Below are 24,234 nucleotides of genomic sequence, written 5' to 3' on the forward strand. Positions count from 1 at the left end.
AGAGAGAGAGAGAGAGAGAGGGTGAAAAAGCAAGCTAAATTTGAAGATTTTGTGGAAGGAAAACAAGCAAACATTCAGCTCGTTTCTTCGAATATGTAGGACGACCTGAGTTTGGTGTTATCATCAACATAATACCGTTTCAATTCATGAATGCCAAGTGGCCAAACGATGTCTACATGATACAAGATTTGTCCGCTTGTCAGGTTTCGTCAGAAGTCCCGCGCGGATCAACCTGCCATTAAGTCAACGTGCTCTTCGACACCCTTGCAAGGTATTTGTTGAAGTTTCCAAGCGTGAAGACTCTCTAAGAGTAATTAGCGTTAATTAAACACCCGATGACCAGCTGCCTTTCTGCGGATCCACGCGGGGCGGTCTACACTCTGACGTCATTTTCTCATGCAGTGAGAGTTGTCGACTTGAGAAGGACACTTTACAGTGCATTGACAGGATAAGTTAGAAATAGCGTACATTTCTCAAAGGAAGCCTGTTCAATTGAAATTTAGATAATGACGGGCAGGCTGAAATGAGTAACATTTTGTGTGGTATAGTACTTAGGCTTCTCGCGGTGAATTATACGGCCTATAAAGAGGGTCAGTTGCGCAACAACTGAATTGCAAAGTAAGTTCACTGGCTCTCAACCATCGTATCATTTAAGACAAGGTAGCCTCAGTACACATTAATTGGTCGACGTTTCCAGCATCAGAAAATTCATATCAGAATGCTTCACACAAGACAATCAACACAGTTTGACGGGCTGCGAAAGTTTCGACCGGACCGGCTGATCTTGTGTCAGTTTCTGCTCAGTTCTAGTGAGATTCTGCTGTGTTTGTTGGTGACATCAGCAAAACGAAATGTCGGGCACAGATCGACCGTTTAACACAGGCCCACGAAGACGGTATCGGATAAGGCCAAAAAGAAAACAAACACAACACAGAACTGGTGCATTGTGGAGGCGGACCAAACTGAAGTATGCACTGGATAGAGCTACCTAAATGCAGCCTGTAAGTATACCTGACGAATTCGCAATGCCGCCGGCCTGTCCTCTTGACAACGGCAACTCAGTGCAGTCTGAACCAGTACTGTCAGAACGTATTACTAGTAAGGCATGTATACTGCAGTTTCCTTCTTTTCACAGGTATATGAGTTTTCATCAGTTGGACAGTGCAGGATTAATTCAAGGTGGATGACTGAAGAGGATGCGTCAGTTCAGCTCAGTTTTATCATTTTCAGTCGTACAACGCGGGGGGAAATGCTGTGGACTTGTATGAAGGATAGGAAGATGGGTTATGATATTCAGTTATAGAGTGTATTTTCAAAGGTGTGCAATGTTATCCCCCCCCCCCCCCCCTACCGCTCCATCCCCCATATTTATAAACATCTCGGTCTGTTGCTTGTCAGTGTCTGTCCGTCTCTTCGAGTCTTAACTCTTTCCATACGAACGGCGAAAGAGACGACGTTAACAGCGTTTCACCCCAATTACCATCATCAAAATATTGCAAGCGGAAGGCTCTTATACTGAAGAGGTGAATGTTGACAAACAATACCACAGTTCTGACGACGGAAGCTAAAGGTTGGGTCATTCAGACACCCACTGGACATCCGAGGGGTCTGTGTGGGGGAGAAGAGAGGACTGGCCGTACTGAGTGAGTTAATGTTCATCAGTTAATCGGTTGACCACCACTCTCGTCAAATTAGTCAAAGATGCACTGGCAGAGCCGCTGGTGAGCCGCAGAGTCACTGAGTTCGGGGGTGGGGGGTATAGGATGATGAAGATGATGATGATGATGAGAATGGTATGCCAACGCCGGATTAGTGAGGGATATTCCATAACTGAAATCTGACTGCGTTCAGTTCACAACCACATCTGAGTTGTGTTGTAAGTACTGCCATTAATGATTGGCTGGGCCGCAAGCCGGCTGTACTACGCGGCGGCACAACCAGCTTGTTCTTCCCACGACGTTCTATACTTCCGGTTTAACCTATTCCCTTCTCTCTCCACCACAGAGAGAGAGAGAGAGAGAGAGAGAGAGAGAGAGAGAGATGTAGAGATCGATCACTTTTCACTCAGCCGGTCATCAACTGATAACAGCACAGTGACTAAACCCAGGCCGCCACTCGGCTGTGTCATTTCCTGCACAGAAATATTAAACAGTAGGCTCTCACAAACCATCAGTGAAGCCTTTGACAAGTGATCAAGAAAATTTAATAGTACTGCTGAATTACACAAAGACTCAGTGACACTGAGATGCAGCTAGCTCCCAATATACTGCGTTCGCCCTCAGTGGTGTTTTCAGGTAGAATTTGGCGAGTAACCCCCCTCCCTCCCCACCTTTATTTTTATCATTTGAAAAAGAATCTAAACTGAAAAAAAAATAAATTTTTTTTGCTAAGTTATGTTTCTGTGGCCCAAGGGGGGCACATGACGAAATAAACTTCTTGCCTTGCTTACTTACGGTCGGTGGTTTTATTTATTTATTTTATTTTATTTATTTACTTATTTATCTATTTATTTTCAGTTATTTTTGTACGCTTATAGTTGACTTCATTAAGTTTTTGTGCCTTATAAATATTATTATTATTAGTAGTAGTTCTCTTTTTATGTATTTATCTATTATTTATTTATTTATTTTATTTTATTATATATATATATATATATATATATATATATATATATATATATATATAATTATCAAGGCCTGACTAAGCGCGTTGGGTTACGCTGCTGGTCAGGCATCTGCTTCGCAGATATGGTGTAGCGTATATGGATTTGTCCGAACGCAGTGACGTACGCCTCCTCAATGAGCTACTGAAACTGAAACTGAAACTGTAACAAAGAACTGCCCAGCAGAATTTAACGATCGCACTGTAAAACAGACGCAAACTGAGATAACACGCCGTTATAAATGTCCACACTGAACCGTTGGGTACACAACAAGCACTGAGCGTTTGCCCTGCACAGACCTCAGTGACCTGGCGCCAAACAATTATCACCGCGACCGACGAAGACGAGGATCGAAGCAAAGCATGCCAACAGTCGCCCAGTGATTCAGCAAGTTTCGGTGGGACAGCCACAGGCACCTTATTTATTATTTTCTAAAATGATATTTACCCATGCAGAAGTTCTATAGCATATGAAGATTGAGTGCCGGCGTAAAAGTGAACTGGACGACGTACCTGCACCTGTTTTCTGTCACTACTCTGATGTTCAGTTACATGCAGTCTGCGATTTAATTCAGTCATGATTTTTGTAACCCTGTTTAGTATCTTAATTGATGGCTGGCATTCCACCGCCTGGAGGCCGCTGCTCCGGAACTTGAAAATCTAGAACAACATCGCGGTCCGTCAGTCTTATCTTCAAAATTCTCTCCTATTTTAAGTTTCAACACGCATCGACCCCATTTTTTTCGTCGTTTTTTTCACTGATGGCTGCTTCATTGTCAAAAATACATAACTAATTGAATACTCTGAGACTATCCGCAATTTATTTCGCTGAGTTTGACTACGATTGCTTTTTCTTGGCTTGTTTTGATTATGCCCCCTACTCGGTTTACGAGTGTACGTGCGTGCCTGCGGCGTGCTTGCGTGTGCCGGTCAGGGCCTGGAATTTTTACTTTTACATTGTGCATGTGTAACACTGGTCAACAAAAGCAGGGGCGTGTGCATGATTAAAGTCTACAGAATGCTTTTTCTGTCGCCTGTGCTTTGAAAAGCGGTTCCATTCCGACGTCATAAAAGCGCTCTCACACGTGACCTTTCTAAAGTTAGAATCTTTGGCGTATCGGCGGTGTGGGCAGGTGAGCACGAAACATAGCAGAAGATTACGGTGTATGGTGGTCAATGGGAGATAGGGTCATTTGACAGGTTGGTTCTTTTCATCGCCAGTCTTGTCTTGTGTCTGTCGAATTATCTGAATTTACTCTGCTTGTTGTGTTGTCCTATCGTGGTCTTTTGCCGCCCTCGAAGTTATGCAAGAAACACATTCCCCAGATGTCGTAAAACCTTGTACACGAGACATGTGGAGCAAATTAAGCGAAAGTTGTCAATGTGATATGTATTCTTACCATATTCTTGTGTTTGCTTTTCTTCAATACCATGTAAACATAAATCATTATCGAAAAAAAGAAAAGAAAAACGAACAGAGTTTGATTGTCGTATGTGAGGGGGCATGTGGAGGTGTCCCAACATCAGTCCGTCTGCATTAGGAAACCACCGCCTCCGGCCAATCATTTGATTTCGTCGGAACATATAATCGTATTGCACATATACTATATAGATTTTAACATTTTCAGTTAAGATACAAAGTAAAATATTTGAATCAATCAATTAATTAACATGGCGATACATTTTTGTGGCAAAATAATCAACGTGTTGATTGTGGCTACACAACAGAAGAAGAAGAAGAGAGTTCAGCTGAGGTCAGCCAGTTCAGCAGTTCAACTTCAAGGATGCAAGTAACTTGTTTCAGTCCAGATGACATAATCTGGTGAAAAGATACCCACGGAACTCCCCCCCGCCCACCCTTTACCCCGCCCCCTCCATCATATCATTTCCCCCCAATCAGAAATTCTTTGGGTTATTTTGAATATTGAGCATCAACGTTTTTAGAACAAAACTTGAAATAGATAATTGATTCTTTCTCTCTGCCTCTGTCTCTCCCTGTCTCTGTCTCTCTCACTCAGAGTTAAGGTGTTGTTCTGCACACTTTGGGTCATTTGATCTGATCACCATGAAATTTGTGGTTCATTTTCTAAATTAGCTGGTTAGGAAAAATGTCTCCTCCATCTTACCCCGTTGGCATTCCTTCCATGCCCGCACCACACAATGTGTATTAACTATTATTGACATTTCATTTCATGCACATTGCCACTCCCACAGGTATATATACACACACATGGTTATTGTGATATTGGGAGTAGTGTTAAGTATTGTGATATGTTTTTTGACTCACTTGTGTAAACAGAGTGACTATCACTCCATGTTATAACCCAGTGTTTGGTTGTCTATGTGTGTGTGTGTGTGTGTGTGTGTGTCCTCGGTAAACTAACACATTGCCATTTTGTCTGGAAATATTTTTTCTGCCAATACCAGATTTGGATTAAACATAGTAGGAAAAAATCTTCACACTCACAGTCATACCAATAATAGGTTTTAAGTCTTCAGAATGAAGCCTTATTTCCAGATCATAAACAGTTTGTTTCATTGAGACTTGATCCTGATCCCCAAACACCATAATACTGCGTCCCAGTTGCTGGAACATGGGCCATATTTGGTAAGAAGATGGCAGGACATCGTTTTTCTTGTTCACAAGTAAAAGAAAAAAAATCAAATTCTGGACAGAACATATACAGTGACACTGACAACACCATTGGTGTGTTTGCTGCATATGAATATTCTAAAGTGGACACTGAACTAACTAGATTGAACATAAACTTTAAAAAGAAAAAAACTGAATCAACCATTTCACAGAGTTTTGGTCAGCCTTGTCTAGACTGGTCTGTGAAATCTTGAGAAATCAGCTACATGTTGTGTGCCAGAGGTGATGGCAACGTCTCCTTTACCACCAAATTTATTAATAATGAATAATAATAATGATATTTATACAGTGCTGAATCTTGTGCAGAGACAAATCATAGTGCTTTCGCACCAGTTATTCACACGCATGCATAACTCTAAAAAACTGAAGACAAGGAAGAGGCAGGGAAGGGGGACTGTCTTGGGAAGAGGTGGGTTTTAAGGCTAGACTTGAAAGAGCTGAGTGCAGAGACCTGACGAAGCGAAAGAGGAAATTCATTCCAGTTGCGAGGTCCAGAGATAGAGAAAGAATGGTGGCCAACAGTGGAATGTTTGAAGCCGATTGTAGAGCGCTGATATTGCCCATTCCAGTGTGTGTGTGTGTGTGTGTGTGTTTCATTGTTGCTGCTGTTGTTGACTCTTCCCAAGGGAATGTATTCTGTTCAAGCATAAATGCATGGATGGTCATTGTGCATTTAATCATGATTTATGCACTGTTCTGGATCAGGGATCACACACAAACACATGTACGCATACACGTGCGCGCGCGCACACACACACACACACACACACACACACACACACACACACTGGAATGGGCAGTATCAGCGTTCTGGTGAAATCTGTTATCATGGTAGACCAGCCATTGTTTGACCCTGTCTGTGTGTTACCAGCCACTTCGCAACATACAAGTGACTATATACATACAAGGCTTCGTGCAAGCGTATGTCAAGTGTAAGGTTTACAGTTCTGTAAATAAAAAGAAAGTGGATAACTGATGTAATTCCTATTACCTATTACAGTATTAGCTCCAGGAATCAGTCGTTAAGTCTCCTTTATTTGAAGTTAAGTAAACACAAAAATAGATGCTTAAAAAAAAAGACTTGAACAATCTTGGTTTCATTCTGAAGTTAATCATGTGTATGCTGTCATCCAATTAGAAATAAAAGGAGGTGATTTCTGCTACTGAATAAAAAGTACAGAAAAGTGTGTCTGTGTGTGTCACTACTGTGTGTGACTTCTCAGTGTGTGTGTGTGTGTGTGGTATTGCTATTATACAATACAATTAGATAAATGAAGTTGTCAGTGGTCAGTACTTTTCTAGTTAATGTTTCGTATGATATTGGTTGTAAATTAATTCACATAAGAAATTGTTCAGCAGAGATTCAGGTGAAATGAGAATTAACTGACATCATAAACATGTTAACATGGTCACTGAGTGCAAACAGTGAAGGATGATGTGTAAGTTTTATTTGTATTGAATTTTAAAAATAAAATTTATATCTGAGTGGGATTATGAAAGAAAAACTGCTATTGATCAGCTTTCTTTACGCTCAAGCTCTTGCCATCATCTTGTAGTGATAACACAACATAAGTTAATTAGTTTATCATATATGTGATATTAATTGGTCATATTGATATGCATCTTTGAGCCAATGAAACTGAAAGGTTGTATAGCATATATGCTATATATGCCTTATTTTGAGGGAGATGTCTAAAGTTAAACATTCAAACTTGCTGGCATGCCAGTATGTGTACTGGCAGTTTGTCTAAAGTTATGAGCTGCTCCATGCATACCATAGCGACTGAATCAGCTAGAACAAAAATGGTTGGGATTCTGCAGGGCCCATGTTGGACACAGGTGTGTGAAAATACAAAAACTCTGTCATGTCAAAGTCAGTGAGACATGATTCATGTGGCAGCTGTCTCAAGGTAACATGGTGGTGGTCAAGGCAGTTTTGCAGTTAGCTGGCAGGCTAATCAGGTACTCATATATTGGTAAGAGGGGGACACATGCTGTATAACTAAGTCAAATATAAGATATATTATGTATACTAGTATGCATTTCAGCTCTTCCTGTTTGATAAGGGGTATCAAAGACTTTTCCTCTAAGATGTATTTGTGTGTATGGAGGTCTCTTGCGGAGTGTGTGTGTGTGTGTGTGTGTGTGTGTGTGTGTGTGTCATTGATGACAGTGTGTGTGTGTGTGTGTTATAAATCTCTGTTTGAAAAATACAATGAATTATAATTTTTAGATAATTTCTGACACAGTGACAGTATTGAAGTGTGTAACTACTAACTACAACATTCCTGAAAGTACACATTCAATTTTTAGGACATTTGTAAACATTAAAAAGATTTATTCATTAACACTATATGATTATAGTTTATTCATTTATGTATGTATTTATTTATTCATAACCAGGCACTTCAAGTTGTGACTGGCCATTGTTTCAATCCCAGCAAGTCATCTATGAGTCGATTGAGTCTGTGATAATAGAATAGAATAGAATATGTCTTTATTACCAAGTTTCCTGGGGTCACGAGGAATATTGAATAATGATTAATATACAATACAAAATCTGACTTCCTTTGCATTTTATCAAATCCTGCTGCATACAGTACAGTGCTTTCATTAACAGCAATACAATGCAGTGGGGGAAGTTCCTGCAAGAGTGCAGACTCTCTTACTTAAAAGTCTAGATCCTGGTGGAGACAAACTGCTCGCCTCAGGGATACAATCCCCCTTTAGTTCTCTGGCCATGCGTGTCATGTTGCAAAAGCCTGCCAGTAAGTGCTGTGTCATTGTTGTCCTCGCTCATCACTGCCTACACTACATCCTGTTTCTCTCGCAGCTCTTATTTAAGCAGTGTCAGAGAAGGCTTGGTCATTCGTGAAAACAGGTGTGTGTGCAGATAGCAGGTCCAGTGTGTATGTAGTAGAAGTGGAAGGTTCTGGCTATCAGTGAGAGCAATAGAGGACAGGTGAATAGATATATATGTAGTAAGTGTAGCTGTTATTGTTAGAAATAGTAATGACACTCTTCTTTTTTTTTTTTTTAGTGTGTATGTCTGATTAACTGAATGATTAATTTTTTGACTTTTTATATTCATGAATTTTGTTTGTTTATTTTACTTTTGACTGAATTGAAATTGACAGAAGAGACTCGCTATGGAATACCTAAGTATTAAAGTATTTAATACTGTTTATTGCAGTTGACTAGATAGTAGATAACCCAATATTGTGTGTGTGCGCGCACGTATGTGTGTTCAACACTGACCAGTGTGAGGTATGTTTCAGAACCATACTTCACAGACTTGCTCTTTCATTTTCAAAAGATGTGTGAATGTGGGCAGTCAATTACATCAGTAATCAGAAAGAACACTTGCATACATTAACACTTTTCAAAAAATCACTGTGGACTCCTTTTCTAAATTTTATGCCTATATATCTTCTCTCTCTCTCTCTTTGCAGGGAGGCAACCAGAATTTTGTTGTGCCGCAGACAAGTGTTTTGTGCCGCAAAGTAAAGCAACAAACAACAGAATATTACAAAGAAAGCACCTGCCTGCGAGTGGCGCCAAGTGAAAAGTGAGGCACCAGGATGCCGCCGACAGGGCAACCAGATGACCTCCTGGTGTTCATTCAGGAGAAGGTCAAAGACAACAAGGTGATGGTCTTCAGCAAGACGTCCTGTCCGTTTTGCTACAAGGTCAGTTCCTACCATGCGTCTCTTTGTCAACAGGGGGCGCAAGAGAACTCTTTTCATTTGTTTTGTTTGCTTGTTTTTATTTGTGAAAAGAAAAAAAGTCTGATTGATTGGGATATTAAAAGACTAGAGTGTTTCCATATTTAGACAGGCTGGGGAATTCTCAGTGGATTTGTTATTTTCAGTTGAAGAGCAGTTGATTTCAGTGGGGGGGGGGGGGGGGGGGGGGGGGATTTTTTCAGTGGAAAAAAAAACAAAATAAAACCTCCTAAACATAATTAATTGCCCCAGGACCTTGGCAGATATTCAGAGGAAAGTGTCCTGGAGAATTCCCCAGCCTGTTTTAAGCTATGTGAACACATGCACCCACACACAGTATAAACATTCATATATATATGTCTGTATCCACCACTAACAATGTACACTGTGCATGCACGTGAATGTTGTGGATGCATAAGGCTGCTAACACAGGGCATGCCATATGCACACATAATGTGCATTCATGCTCTGTCTCTCTCTCTCTCTCCCTCTCTCTCTCTTTCTCACATACACACACACACTTACACACACACACACACTCACACACACACACACACACACACACACACACACACACACACACACACACATTTAAAATTTTTTTTTTAATTCTATTTTATTTTTTTCCGTCTATTATCACTTCAAGTGGAAAGACGTTAAACTGAAGACAACACACACACACTCTCACACACTGACACACACATACACACACACTCACTCACTCACACACACACACACACATTTAAAAATTTTTTTTTTTTTTTTTTTTTTTTTTTGTTTGTCTAATATCACTTCAAGTGGAAAGACGTTAAACTGAAGACAACACACACACACTCACACAAACTGACACACTGACACACACGCACACACACACACACACAAGCCAGGTCTCAGACATGCCCCTTGAACCTCCTTGAATTCTTTGTACAGTTTTCAAGGCCGTTGGCTGGCTTGAAGTTGAAACCCCACGAAAATAAGAATTTATATTATTTATATATTATTATGTTGTAAAAATTGGTAGATATATTTTTTGTTGAAAGCCCTTAGAAATTCACATTTTATTGAGCCCATCAGCCTGTGAAACTAAAGAAGGAAGCTTTAAGGACATTGCACATGGTCATTTGACATGATGGCTTCAGATCAGGTGAAAAGAAGACTGGAACACGTGACAAGATGCAGACATTATGTTGGCTGCTCACGGTCTGATCACATCATAGTGAACAGATTTTTGGAGCAGAGTTGAGTCATTGATACCCAGGTACACAGAGTTTGGTTCATTTGATTAGTGCATTGCACCCCAGAGGTTTTGAAAACTTGAAATCTCATTAGATTTAGCTGTGAATGGTATCTATGAAGACTGCAAGCATGGATGTGCATGTGCGTGCGCACACACGCATATACAGTACATATATACAAATATGTTTACATGGATACAAGCTTCTTTTTTTTTTCTTTCTTTTTTTCATTTTTTTTTTTCATGAAAGTCATCACTAAATCGTAATCTGACTTGTTAAAGAATTGCAGTCTTCATGTTTTTATTGATTCTTTTAATTGTGTACATCTTTTGAGTTTGATGTCATTGATAAAATCATGTTTGCTCCTTTTTTATGTTTACAAAATTAGATATTGAACAATTTTTAGCTTAAAATCTATCCAGTGATTAATTGGGGTTTGTTTTTTTTTGGGGGGGGGGGGGGGGGGGGGGGATTCTTTGTCCTTACTTTACTGAAATCCGGACAACAAATTGAAACTGAATCCCAGTTGTTTTATTTTCTTGGCGGATGTTAACTAACAAATTTGACAGTCATCACACCTGTTGCCATTTTGAAATGCAGCGGCCTTTCTTTCCCTCAATGTCGCAAGTGCATGCTCACTGAAACAGCTCTGCAACAGCTGTGTGTTTCACAATATTGGTAATGCATTGTTACAAGGTTTTTAAGGTATCAGCTGTATCAGTCAGTGAATGACACTGTATTAACAAATGTGATGGTATGTTTCACAAAGTGAGAGAAAGAAATCGCTTGTACAAAGCAAGCCCCTATTTAATCAAGTTTTTGAAACAAAAAATTATTTGGCCAATTTTATCACACAGAAAGAGAGAGCGAGTCAGCTAACCTACGAAATGGGAAGAGGCATGATTAAAATTATTGTTAGGGTTTCAGGAATATTCAGTGAAAATAATTTGTCATAGATGAAAGTTCTATCCAGTAGTTGTTGCCACATAGCACAAACAGTTGGTGGTTTTGATTTTATGACAAGACCTTTTTTTTTCTTTTTCTTTCTTTTTTCTTTTCTTTTTTTTTTTTTTTTTTTTGTGCAAAATACAAGATTATACTCAATTTTGGCCATGGTTCACAACCATGATATGTGTGATTTGTGTTGCAGGTTAAAGAACTGTTTAAAAGTCTGAATGTACAGTTTAATGTACTGGAGCTGGATGTCCATGGTGAGTGGACAGTTTGAGTTTGAAGCGTACATTTGAAGTGCTGTCATTTTATTACTTCTGAGTCACAAACTGTTTTCTCTGTGTGAAATTAAGGATTAGCAGCTCAGGTAGAGCAGTTTGGCTGAAAATCTGTCACAGCTTTTATTTGTTGTTATTAAAAGATATTTTACTTAGCTGCCAATCTTCCAAAATTTTCTGGGAATTTGAATTTGGCTGTTTAAAAAACATCTTGCCTGAAATCTGTTTTAATGGAGAAAACCTGAAATTTGAAATTTACATTAATAAATTGAGATTGGGGGTGAGGTAATACTTTTGGAAAGGGTGCAGTAAATAGACAGGGGAGTTTGGAAAGGGTGCAGTAAATAGACAGGGGAGGAGTGGGAATCCTGTCCTCTGTATACTGGAAGTACGTCCATCTTGCAGAAAAGAATATGTTCTTTGTGAACTCATCATTGGTTAAATTAAAGCAGTTGAGTTCCAGAATGTTTCCAGGTTCAAGCTGTGCACCATATGAAAGGTACAGTGCCCTGTTAGCGGTGCCTTTTCATGCTTGAATTAGGATTCCTGACGTTTAGCAGCTGTGTGTAGATGACAGTGTTGTTTTCTTACTCGTTTCTTTCACTAATCGTAAATCAGTCTTTTGACTTTGTTGCAAATATTGGTGATGGAATTTCCATTTCATTTCTTGTTGTTTCAGAAAAGGGCAGCAGTATACAGACAGCATTGTTTGAATTTACGGGACAGAAGACTGTCCCCAATGTCTTCATCAATGGCAAACATTTAGGTGAGTTTGGTTACTTTTACCGGGGGGCTGATAGTACATTGATTCGCTTTCTGTGTTTTCATTTTTGAGGCACCGTGGAAAATATTGTCAGAGTATTCATTGTTGTTAAACTTGAGACAAAACTGGATTTTAATTTGGATCTCATTGTTCAACAGAAGAGGGAGGTGGGAGAGAGAAACAAACAAGCAAGTGGAGAAAAAATGTTTTACATATATTTTTTTTTGCTTAGAGGTTTGTGATACTTCAAACTCACTAATCTGAAAGTTGGATTTTACTTGATTGTCCTGATATATCTTACTTAGTGGTTTACATTCAGACACGCAAACTTTTCTTTGTTATTTTTTTTTCCAAACATGATCAGTGATACGTATGTGATTCATCCAAGTGTTAGACTTTGATTAATTGAATCAAATGATATATATATATATATATATATATATATATATAATCAGCATGGAGTTTAGTGGTTTTGTGTATGATGATCAGCATGAAGTTGTGTGGTGATATATATAATAATCGGCATGGAGTTGTGTGTGGGTGTGCGCAGGTGGGTGTGACGACACACTGAAGGCCCACTCGGAGAGCCGCCTCATTCCCCTCATTGAGGCTGGCCCTGACAAAGGTTATGAATATGATCTCATCGTTGTGGGAGGTGGATCCGGAGGATTGGCTGCCGCTAAGGTACCTGCACGTCTTTGTGCCGAGTATTGACAGAGCAGATATTTGTAGAGCAGATATTTGTGCTCAGTATTGACAGAGCAGATATTTGTGCTGAGTATTGACAGAGCAGATATTTGTGCTGATTATCGACAGAGCAGATGTTTGTGCCGAGTATTGACAGAGCAGTTACATGTATTTGTGCTGAGTGTATTGACAAAGTAGATATTTGTGCTGAGTATTGACAGAGCAGATGTTTGTAGAGCAGATATTTGCACCGAGTACTGTCAGAGCAGATATTTGTGCCGAGTATTGACAGAGCAGATATTTGCGCCGAGTATTGACAGAACAGATATTTGCACCAAGTATTGTCAGAGCAGATGTTTGTGCCGAGTATTGACAGAGCAGTTGTTTGTGCCAGGTATTTCCAGAGTAGATGTTTGTGCTGAGTATTGACAGAGCAGATATTTGTGCCGAGTATTGACAGAGCAGTTACATGTATTTGTGCTGAATGGATTGACAAAGTAGATATTTGTACTGAGTATTGACAGAGCATATGTTTGTAGAGTAGATATGTGCGCCGAGTATTCTCAGAGCAGATATATTTGCTGAGTATTGACGGAGCAGATATTTGTGCCGAGTATTGTCAGAGCAGATATTTTTGCTGAGTATTGACGGAGCAGATATTTGTGCCGAGTATTGTCAGAGCAGACATTTTTGCTGAGTACAGACAGAGCAGATATTTGTGCCGAGTATTGTCAGAGCAGATATTTTTGCTGGGTATTGACAGAGCAGATATTTGTGCTGAGTATTGACAGAGCAGATACTTGCATGAGTATTGTCAGAGCAGATATTTTTGCTGAGTATTGATAGAGCAGATAAAAATGATAGATTCATTCACCATGAATGTAGTGTGTACGTTTTTGTCTTCATTTGCTCCACATTGTCTTCAGAAAATATTTGATGAAGGAGGGAACTGATTGATTCGTCCAGCATGAAAGATTTTTGTGTTTAAGTCTGTGTGTTTGTGTTTGTGTGTATATAAGCACACTGTTGAAAGATGTGTGCATTTATGCTGGTGTGTTTGTGCTTTTGTGTGTGAGCGTACAGATGAAAGTAGTTTGTATTTTTGTTACTTTGTATGTGTGTGTTCATGCTTATATGTGTGAGCATACTGATGAAAGATGCATGTATTTATGTTGGCGTGTTCATGCTTGTATGTGTGAGCATGGTGTGTTTGTGCTTTTGTGTGTGAGAATACTGATATAAGATGTGTATTTATGTCGGTGTGTTCATGCTTGTGTGTGTGGGCTTCCTGATGAAAAATGTGTGTAGTTATATCTGTGTGTTTATGCTTGTGAGTGTGAGCTTTCTGATGAAAGATGTGTGTTTATGTTGGTGTGTTCATGCTTGTGTGTGTGAGCTTTCTGATGAAAGAAGTGTGTAGTTATGTCTGTGTGTTTATGCTTGTGTGTGTGAGCTTTCTGATGAAAGATGTGTATTTATGTTGGTGTGTTCATGCTTGTGTGTGTGAGCTTTCTGATGAAAGAAGTGTGTAGTTATGTCTGTGTGTTTATGCTTGTGTGTGTGAGCTTTCTGATGAAAGAAGTGTGTAGTTATGTCTGTGTGTTTATGCTTGCACATGTGTGCGAGCTTTCTGATGAAAGATGTGTGTATTTATGTCAGTGTATTCAAGCTTTGTGTGTGTGAGCTTTCTGGTGAAAGATGTGTGTATTTATGTCAGTGTGTTCATGCTTTGTGTGTGTGAGCTTACTGATGAAAGATGTGTGTATTTATGTCAGTGTGTTCATGCTTTGTGTGTGTGTGAGCTTTCTGATGAAAGATGTGTGTATTCATGTCATTGTGTTCATGCTTTGTGTGTGTGAGCTTACTGATGAAAGATGTGTGTATTTATGTCAGTGTGTTCATGCTTTGTGTGTGTGAGCTTTCTGATGAAAGATGTGTGTATTTATGTCAGTGTGTTCATGCTTTGTGTGTGTGAGCTTACTGATGAAAGATGTGTATATTTATGTCATTGGTCGGCCTTCCCAAATACCTGTTAGACAGACTCCAAAGAATTCAGAATAACGCTGCCAGACTCATTTGCAGAGCTTCTAAATTTGACCATGTTTCTCCTCTCCTTCAGTCTCTCCACTGGTTGCCTGTTTCTGATCGAATAGACTATAAGCTATCCACTCTGACCTTTTCTGCAGTCAACGGATCTGGCCCCAAATATCTTTCTGAACTCATTCATATCTATACCCCTTCTCGCCAGCTCCGTTCTTCCTCTGATACTCGACTTCTCAGGATACCTCACGTCAGAAGTAAGACCTATGGACACAGATCGTTTTCTTTTCAATCGCCAAAGACGTGGAACAAGCTCCCTGATAACCTCCGTCATTCTGATTCCCTCGCATCTTTTAAATCTCGTCTCAAAACTCACCTTTTCCCTCAGCAATAAGTTCAATTGTGGCAGGTCCACAACTACATGCATGTATATGAATGTGTATTGTGTGTGCGTGTGTCTATGTAAGTTTGTTCCTGCCTATGTGTGCGTATGTGTTAGGGTAGCTGTTAGATACACATGTATGTTAAAATGTATGTATGCAGTGTGCGTGTGTGTGTGTGCGTGCGTGCGTGTGTGTGTGTGTGTGTGTGTGTGTGTGTGTGGTCACATTTTGGTGTGTGCATGTAACATAGATATAATGTTTTATGTTATCAAAAGCGTTTTTGTAAAGCACCTAGAGCAGATTTCTGGATAGTGTGCTATATAAGTATCCATTATTATTATTGTGTTCATGCTTTGTGTGTGTGAGCTTACTGATGAAAGATGTGCATATTTATTTTGGTGTGTTTGTGCTTGTCTGTGTGAGCATAAACATGTTCCTGATTTTGGTGCTTAGTACAGGACCATTTTTAAAAAAAAGTTTGATCAGCAGCACTTTGTCAAAATGGAGCTGTAGGTGTTTGGCAGAAAAGGCATTGAAATGAATTGGTGGTTGGGGCCACGATATGTTTTCTTGTTTATGTGTTTTTTTCACATGCATACAGGCACACGTGCACTCACACACTCAAGACACACCCACACGCGTTAATAACAGAAGAGATGTGACCACTGTTACAGGAGGCTGCAGGGTTGGGGAAGAAGGTAGCTCTTCTGGACTTTGTGAAGCCCACGCCTCAAGGAACCTCATGGGGTATGTTGTGGATTGATTGACAGGTACATAGAAATCAAGGCTTAACTCACTCAGGGATGGCAAGTTTTCTCCCTTGTTTATCCCCACAGAGGACCCATTTGTAAGGGTTTGGAAAAAAAAAATTACAAAAAATACAAAATACAGAGTAAGAAAATGAAACTTTCAGAACAGGTTTATCATGTGTTGGGCTATTACATAAAAAAAAAAAATCAAATTTCTCATCTTATTTTTACAGTTTTGCCATTATGTAAAAAATGATGCCAGTCTTTCACCCCGAATTGCCATACCCATGCTCACGTTCTGCACTTAATTCACTTTCTTCTTCGTCATCATCCACCTCTTCGATGTCCCACCCTTCAGTTTGTAGCATTTCAAGTACTTCAGCAACACTGAAATGTTGCCGTCGCTGCCTTGTTCAGTCTGCAACATTTTGAGAACCCCCCGCTTCAGACGCCACTTTGTTAACAGGCTGTGCGAGCAGGCGACCGGTAGATTTTTATTTTTGGAAAATGCTATTCCATTCCGTCGTCGGAATCCAAATACATTTTATATAGGAATGCTCACGCATTCCGTCATCTAGAGAGAGTTAAGTCCTCTCTTGGACTTTATGAATTCCATACTTCAAGGAACCTCTTGGGGTATGTTGTAGAGTGATAGGTAGATGTGTAGAAATCAAGACTAAGTCCTCTCCTGGACTCTGTGAAACCCACCACACCTCACGGAATCTGCTGGGTTACGTTAAACATTGATAGATAGATACATAGAAATCAAGATTAAGTCCTCTCCTGGACTTTGTGAAGTCCATGCCAGAAGGAGCCTCTTAGGGTATGTTGTAGATTGATAGATACATGTATGGAAATAAAGACGATAGACAGATACATGTATGGAAATAAAGACTAAATTAGGGGTAAGCATAAAGCTGTATGGAGATCACAAACCATTATATGTGTAGGTTGGAAGGCATATATCTTTTATTGTCATGTTGCAGTTTATTTCGTTTGTTGTATTCAGGTAGGTTGCTCAATTGTTTGTGTCATTTCCTGTATATTGTTTTTTTTTTTCCTCTCTCTCTGTGTTAGTGTGTGTGTGTGATACCTTGATACAGCCATGATTGAATGGATGATAACATGATATGAACAGGTCTGGGGGGAACCTGTGTCAACGTGGGCTGTATACCAAAGAAACTCATGCACAGAGCAGCCATTCTGGGTAAGTTGTCTCGTTTTTTTGTTGGTTGAGTTTGTTCACAGAAGTAAGTCATTATAACCAAGCATTAGAACAGCATGCACTTCCATGCTCTCCATACACACATATATATGCACACATTGATGCACATAGCAGCACTCGAATGAGTCATAAACAAACATGCATACATGGATATAGTGGTAAGTGGTACAGTGGATTTATTTCTGTTTTTGATATTAAGGAAAACACCACCACCAAAACAACAAATTAAGTTTAGGGTGATACTGGCATGGTATTATCCTGTGAATGGAGTTATTAGCAGGTCACAGTGCCATTATAATAAACTCACAAGTAGAACTATGTGTTGTTGTTATTTTGAAAACTATTATCCCAGCTTTTATTTTATTTATTTTTATATATATATATATATATATTTTTTTTTTTTATCTAACTTGCAAACTGTTGTCCAAGCTGGTACATATGTCATGTGTAAATAAACTCAGAAGTCAAGAAAACTTTGCCTTTTTTCCCCTTTTGTTGTTGTTGTTTTTTATACAAAATTTGCAAACTATCATCCCATCTGGTACCTGTGTTTTGTTGTACTGCTGGCATCATCAGAGTTGTAACTGCCAACATCATTGGGGGTAACTTTCATAGGGGGTGCGGGTAGGGGGGCGGTGCGCTGATGGTATTCTAAATCTAATGGTATATATGATATATATATGATACTCGTGTCCGACTATGACCATCAGAACAGCAGAGGAGGCAACTGCTGTTCCGACTATTTGGGCTAGAATTTGATTATAGTGGAGAGTGTCTTGCCCAAGTTACATCCCCACTCTCTCGGCCAAGAGGGTTTTAGGACAGTCGGCGTTGGGATGGTTCCCAAAGGCCAACTAGCCCACAAGGCTGCAGCACTAAGAGCCAGTGCAATTTTGCCTCCTAGTTTTAGAGTCATAGTCCTTCACAAAAAGACTAAGCTGTAAATGGTTTCCCATTGACTGGAGAAATCTAATGGTACAGTGTGCTGTGTTGCAGCGTGTGTATGTTTTGTTCTCTCATGGTGTTGCAGGTGAGGAGTTAAGTGATTCCAAAGCGTTCGGCTGGGATGTCCCTGAAGGAAGTGAGTTGCTTTGTGTGTGAGTGTGCGTGGGCATGGATGTGGTGTGTGTACACGTGTGTGTGTAGTGTGTGCATGTGTGTAGTGTGTTCACAAGTGATTGTTTTCGTTGTTTGTTGTTGTCGCATACAATTGACATTGCTGGTGACTGTGTGAAGCGTTTGGTTCTGAAAATAGATTACTTGTCTTTATTGTTATCATTAATTTTTAATGTTGGTTTCAGTTGCAAAATGTTACTTTTGAAAGGATTGCGTTATTTCTGTTGAGATCTGTTTCCAAAGACATAATACTGTGACGTTGTGTTTTTGCAGTCAAACACAACTGGGACAACATGAAGAATGCTATTCAGGTAGGTCAAGCTGTGTGCGTGGTTGGATTGTGGAAAAAAGAAAGGGGAGGTTTCTTGGTTGGGTTTGTGGAATTTAGTTCTTGGTTTTCATGTGCCAGCTGATTTACATTTGAATGCTACTTACTTGCATAATTTTCAGCTTTTTAAGGCAACATTTTCGCCTTAATCTAGACCCTTTCTCCTTAACCTCTGACCATTTCGCCTCATACATAAGTGCAACTTACTGGTAGATAAAATTAGTAACAGAACAAGTAGGGCTTTTCTAGCAGACTTTGGAATAGCACAATTTAAAAAAAACAACAACAACAACAACAAAAAGTACTGAGGAGATAAATAATTTGGAATAAACAAACAGTTCCCTACTCTTGCCCAGTCAGTCAGTTGCGGAGCTTGCAAGCTGTGTAAGTGAACCAAGATATTTGTTACCGGTAAGCATGGCGCTAAAAAACAGAATGTGTGCATCCTGTGATTCCATGCTGTAACTGAAGATGGTTGATCTTGCAGTTGAGTCAAGCACTGTTGTTGATGGCTTTAAGATTATTAAAAAAAAAAAAAAAAAAAAAAAAAAGCCATCACGGCAGATGCAGATGACACAGTAAACAGACGAACTTCATTCTTCGGTGGAACTGGAAAGTTGCACAGCAAGCTTCACCTTAACTCACTCAGTACGGCCAGTCCTCTCTTATCCTCTACACAGACCCCTCGGATGTCCAGTGGGTGTCTGAATGACCCAACCTTTAGCTTCCGTCATCAGAATTGTGGTATTCTTTGTCAACATTCACCTCTTCAGTATAAGAGCCTTCTGCTTGCAATATTTTGTTGATGGTAATTGGGCTGAAACGCTGTTAACGTCGTCTCTTTCGCCGTTCGTATGGAGAGAGTTAAAATGCCAGTATATTGAAAAGTATTGTTCAGTTTTCTTCTTAGACTGCTAGTTCAGATTTCTCAGTCTTTTTGCATGATAATATGAATAATGATGAGTCCCGATTCAAAAATGAGAGTCTGCTTTCCTGTTTCTTTTCTACATTTTAAGTACTTGTGAATATCTGAGTGTTAGAAATTGATTACTTCAGCCATGGTTTGCTTGTTCCAAACTGACTTTTGAGTTCAACCATATCAGTCATAATTTGACCATGCTAATATGTGTGTGTCTTATTCTAAATTTACAGGGTATATATATACAGGACACCTTGTAGACTTACAAATTTTACAATATATGCAGCATCCCTTTCCTTACATCTTCTGAAAGGTTTGTTCTTTTTAAAAAAAATTGTTGTTGTGTACTTCATCATGTAAATGATTGTAAGTCTACATTCAGAAAGTGTCAGTGTGGAGTGGTTTTCAATTTTTATTAAAGACGCACACATTTTTGTGGAACATGATCGACTGTATTAATTTTGTAAGTGTAAAATGCCACAAATGGTGTGTAAAATGTTAATGACCTGTGAAAAATGTCACATTGCCTTGTGTGTGAAAACTGTGAATGATGTGGTGTGACAGGATCATATCGGGTCCCTGAACTGGGGGTACAGAGTACAACTCCGGGAAAAGGGTATCACTTACGTCAACGGCTACGGTGAATTCCTCAACAGTCACTGCATCAAGGTTAGTTGATTTATGTTTGTATCCTATTCTTTTTCTTTTTTAAAAATATTTCCTAATAGCATTTATTCCTGTATGCTGGCCCAAGCTATAGTCTTTTCTTTGGACCACAGGGAGTCAGGTTCAGAACTGGATAGCGTTAAATGTTCTTAGTTTATATTTCCTTGATATTTGTTTTGACCTGGTATGGTGATATCTATGTGTTTGGTAGAAGTCAAAACTGAAATAATCTGATTTTAGCTCTGCAAAAGATTTTAATTCACTCTCACCATCTCTTTTCATATTATCTTTGGCCAACAGTGGTGCATAAACTTTAAAAAAAAAGAAAAAAAAAAAAAGATTTTGGGATGTTTAATTTTTTCTTGGCATTTACACACAAACCAGTCTCAGGTTGTTGCAAGGGAATTAACCCACCATCCTTTGAATTGAAGAAATGGTGGGTATGAGGTTTCAGACTGAGTGGACCTGACTGTAAAATCCCAGGAAAGGGCTAGCAGTAAGGCACTGATACACTGTAAAAAGTGTGTCATTGGTCCAGAATGTATAAATGCAATTTAATGGGGTTTTCTTTTCTTGATTCACGCTTTTAATTCGCTGCTTTGTGGTTTAACCTGGATGTGCAACAAAGACATTGACAGGATGGAGTTGTCTGTCCCCCCCCCCCCACCTCACGCCTCACAGGCGACCAAGCGTAATGGCAGCACACTGGAGATGACCGCTGAAAACTTCATACTGGCGACAGGGGAGAGGCCTCGCTACCCGGACATTCCCGGTGCCAAAGACTTCACCATCACCAGGTGAGGCAGGCTGAGCATGTGATGGCTTCCTCCACATCAGAAAGGTTGCAGCATGGTGACATTCCTGTCAGTGGGTGTCATTGTCAGTTTCTCAAGGGGGCGTCACCGCGTTCAGACGAATCCGTATACGCCACACCACCACATCTGCTAGGCAGATGCCTGATGCAGCTTTAAGGTGATGCAGTTTATAAAGGGACCAAGCGATTTTGCTTTGGTGGGATGTTTTGGCCATATTAGAAAAATCCATCACACTTTCAAAAAATGAAACAGACATGCAAATTATATATAATTAGAAAATTTACTATCTCTTTTGAGAAACAAAAATACCCCCAAATCTACACCTAGCGCTACCTTAAGGTGATGCAGTTTATAAATGGACCAAGCGATTTTGCTTTGGTGGGATGATTTGGCCATATTAGAAAAATCCAACACACTTTCAAAAAATGACACAGACATGCAAATTGCTTTGGTGGGATGTTTTGGCCATATTAGAAAAATCCATCACACTTTCAAAAAATGACACAGACATGCAAATTATACATAATTAGAAAATTTACTATCTCTTCTCTTAACTTTTTAAAACTTTTTTTTTTTCATTAGATGCTTGTAAATATTTTTTTAAAAAATGTTTCAAAATATGTCACTAGATACTGAAAGTCACCTTTTACCTGTGACGACCTGTTCTCTCTGGACTACTGTCCTGGGAAGACACTGTGTGGGGGGGCATCCTATGTGTCGCTGGAGTGTGCAGGGTTTAAGTCTCCGAACTTAGCGACTAGGCCTGAATAAAAAAAACAACTGAAACTGATGCGTTACTTTTTTCCAGTGATGACCTGTTCTCTCTGGACTACTGTCCGGGGAAGACACTGTGCATTGGGGCGTCCTACGTGTCCCTGGAGTGCGCGGGGTTCATGGCGGGCATCGGCCTGGACGTGACGGTCATGGTGCGCTCCATCCTCCTGCGAGGCTTTGACCAGCAGTGCGCCGAGCTCATCGGTGACTACATGAAGAACCACAAGGTCAACTTCATCAGGGGAGCCGTGCCCAAGAAGGTATTGCTGCTCAGTTTGGTGTTGCTTTAGTCTTTGTCTGTATTGAGGGGGAGGGGGGGTAAGGTTTGGGGGGGAGGGCGGGGATGGGGGGATGAGGATCAGAATGTGACAGGAATGCTGCAGCCTGCGTTCTGCTGAGAAACTAGGAATGATTTCGATATGTGTGTTGCAGTGGGTCACAAAATGACATTCGCTCTTTTGATATGACAAGGTATTTTGATAGCTATGTCTCAACGGTTTGTTTTTTTTCCAAAATTCTGAAAACCATGCCTTGTCTTTCTGTTTGTTGTTATATTCTATTGATTTCCTGTTTAAAAGTGAACCCCATGAACATTGGCCGATGTTCTGACAAAAAGAAAACAAAAAAACAATCTCCAAAAACAAAGACCTTTGCAGATACTTGAGCTCATCAGTGTAAACATTAGAAAAATAAAATTCTTTGTAACTGCTTCCAGTATTAAACAACTGTTGTTGTTTTTCTGTTAGTGCTTTTCAATGATGGTGGCTAACAGATGCTGCAAATTTAGTAAATGAACCATTCCATGACACACACAATGTATTGTCAGTGGTCTGGACATCATTTTGATTGTTTTGGGGCTTTCTTCTTCTTCTGTGTTCACTCGTATGTACACAAGTGGGCTTTTACGTGTATGACCGTTTTTACCCTGCCATGTAGGCAGCCATACTCCGTTTTTGGGGGTGTGCATGCTGGTTATGTTCTTGTTTCCCGAACGCTGACATGGATTACAGGATCTTTAACGTGCGTATTTGATCTCCTGCTTGCATATACACACGAAGGGGGTTCAGGCACTAGCAGGTCTGCACATATGTTGACCTGGGAGATCGTAAAAATCTCCACCCTTTACCAACCAGGCGCCATCACCGTGATTCGAACCCGGGACCCTCAGATTGACAGTCCAACGCTTTAACCACTCGGCTATTGCGCCCGTCGTTTTGGGGCTTTCAAAAATGCTGCTGCAGGAAAGGTTGCACAGACAACTGTGCTGCATTCATTGCAGGGCTGAAAGGGTTAAAATGGAGCATATCTCGTTCCATTTGAAAAGCTCTCACATGCTATTGATTGATTATCTGTTTATTTTTACCATGGCAACATTGTCATAGTTCTTAAAACAAGGAGGAGAGCATGATGTGTGTGATATTTTGAAGTGTATCTCTGTTCAGTGGGTTTTTTTTTCTTATAAAGATATTCATGTTCACGTTTTTGTTTTGAAAAAGTGCACCTGTCGAGTCATACAGTCCTAATGGCAGGTCTTTGTGAGGATTGTTAATAATGTTAACACAAAAAAAAAAGAAAGAAAAAGAAATACTTTTCAGTTTGTACAGTTTGATTCCGGTGTGTGTTTCAGATTGAGAAGTTGGAGGACGGGAAGCCCGGGCGTTACCGGGTGACGGCACAGACCACAGATGGCAAGACCATTGTGGAGGAATACAACACAGTCAGTGACTCTCTTCTCACCACCTCACACTTTAAAAAATTTTTTTATGGGGGGATGGGGTGGCAGGGGGGCAGATTAGAAAGTTATATTTAAAAAAAGAGAATTCATTGGAATTGTGTGCTGTGTTGCTGAAATGTGGTTTTATGTTGTGCTACATCTGTGTGTGTGTGCTTGTGTGTGATGAAGTATTTATATCTATATATATGTATTTTAAAAAAAATCCTATTAATCCATGTTAAATAATAGTTACCGATGAAATCAAAATATTGTATTGTCACATTATAGCCAAGGGTATAATAAGGAGAAAAAATATACCACAAGTCCTAGAGATATCTCAACAAAATTAAGAGCAGTGAACAGTTCAGTCGATGTACCAAAGAAAGCTATTTACTAATCGTTTGTGTGCATGCATTGTTGTTGAAATGACCAAATGCACACTTCAGCCTGAGTTACTCCTGTTTGACAGCAGTGACTGGTTTTAAGGGATTGAAAGTGTTAAAAGTTACAGGTGCGATTTGTCTACCACTTTCTCAGTTGCTCTACCTAAAT

General features: G+C 39.8%; 1 protein-coding gene across 3 annotated transcripts in view; it reads left to right on the top strand.

Annotated features, from left to right (window-relative positions):
• The first annotated feature begins 3,754 nt into the window (after window positions 1-3,754).
• Window positions 3,755-24,234, top strand: part of LOC143299394 (thioredoxin reductase 1, cytoplasmic-like) — a 32,866-nt gene continuing 12,386 nt past the window's right edge. Inside the window, exons 1-13 of one of the 3 annotated variants that reach the window (XM_076612569.1) lie at window positions 3,755-3,861; window positions 8,767-9,003; window positions 11,425-11,485; window positions 12,183-12,269; window positions 12,817-12,950; window positions 16,051-16,123; window positions 17,264-17,332; window positions 18,381-18,431; window positions 18,740-18,777; window positions 20,278-20,382; window positions 21,061-21,176; window positions 22,003-22,228; window positions 23,596-23,685. In XM_076612569.1, coding sequence (XP_076468684.1) covers window positions 8,896-9,003; window positions 11,425-11,485; window positions 12,183-12,269; window positions 12,817-12,950; window positions 16,051-16,123; window positions 17,264-17,332; window positions 18,381-18,431; window positions 18,740-18,777; window positions 20,278-20,382; window positions 21,061-21,176; window positions 22,003-22,228; window positions 23,596-23,685 — 1,158 coding nt within the window. In that variant the 5' untranslated portion in view covers window positions 3,755-3,861; window positions 8,767-8,895. Of the gene's footprint in view, window positions 3,862-8,174; window positions 8,277-8,766; window positions 9,004-11,424; window positions 11,486-12,182; window positions 12,270-12,816; window positions 12,951-16,050; window positions 16,124-17,263; window positions 17,333-18,380; window positions 18,432-18,739; window positions 18,778-20,277; window positions 20,383-21,060; window positions 21,177-22,002; window positions 22,229-23,595; window positions 23,686-24,234 lie in introns of those variants that run through there. The other 2 variants (XM_076612571.1, XM_076612570.1) reach the window with 2 other exon arrangements.

Source organism: Babylonia areolata, chromosome 25, assembly GCF_041734735.1.
Source record: "Babylonia areolata isolate BAREFJ2019XMU chromosome 25, ASM4173473v1, whole genome shotgun sequence".
In the NCBI taxonomy this organism is placed as follows: domain Eukaryota; kingdom Metazoa; phylum Mollusca; class Gastropoda; order Neogastropoda; family Buccinidae; genus Babylonia; species Babylonia areolata.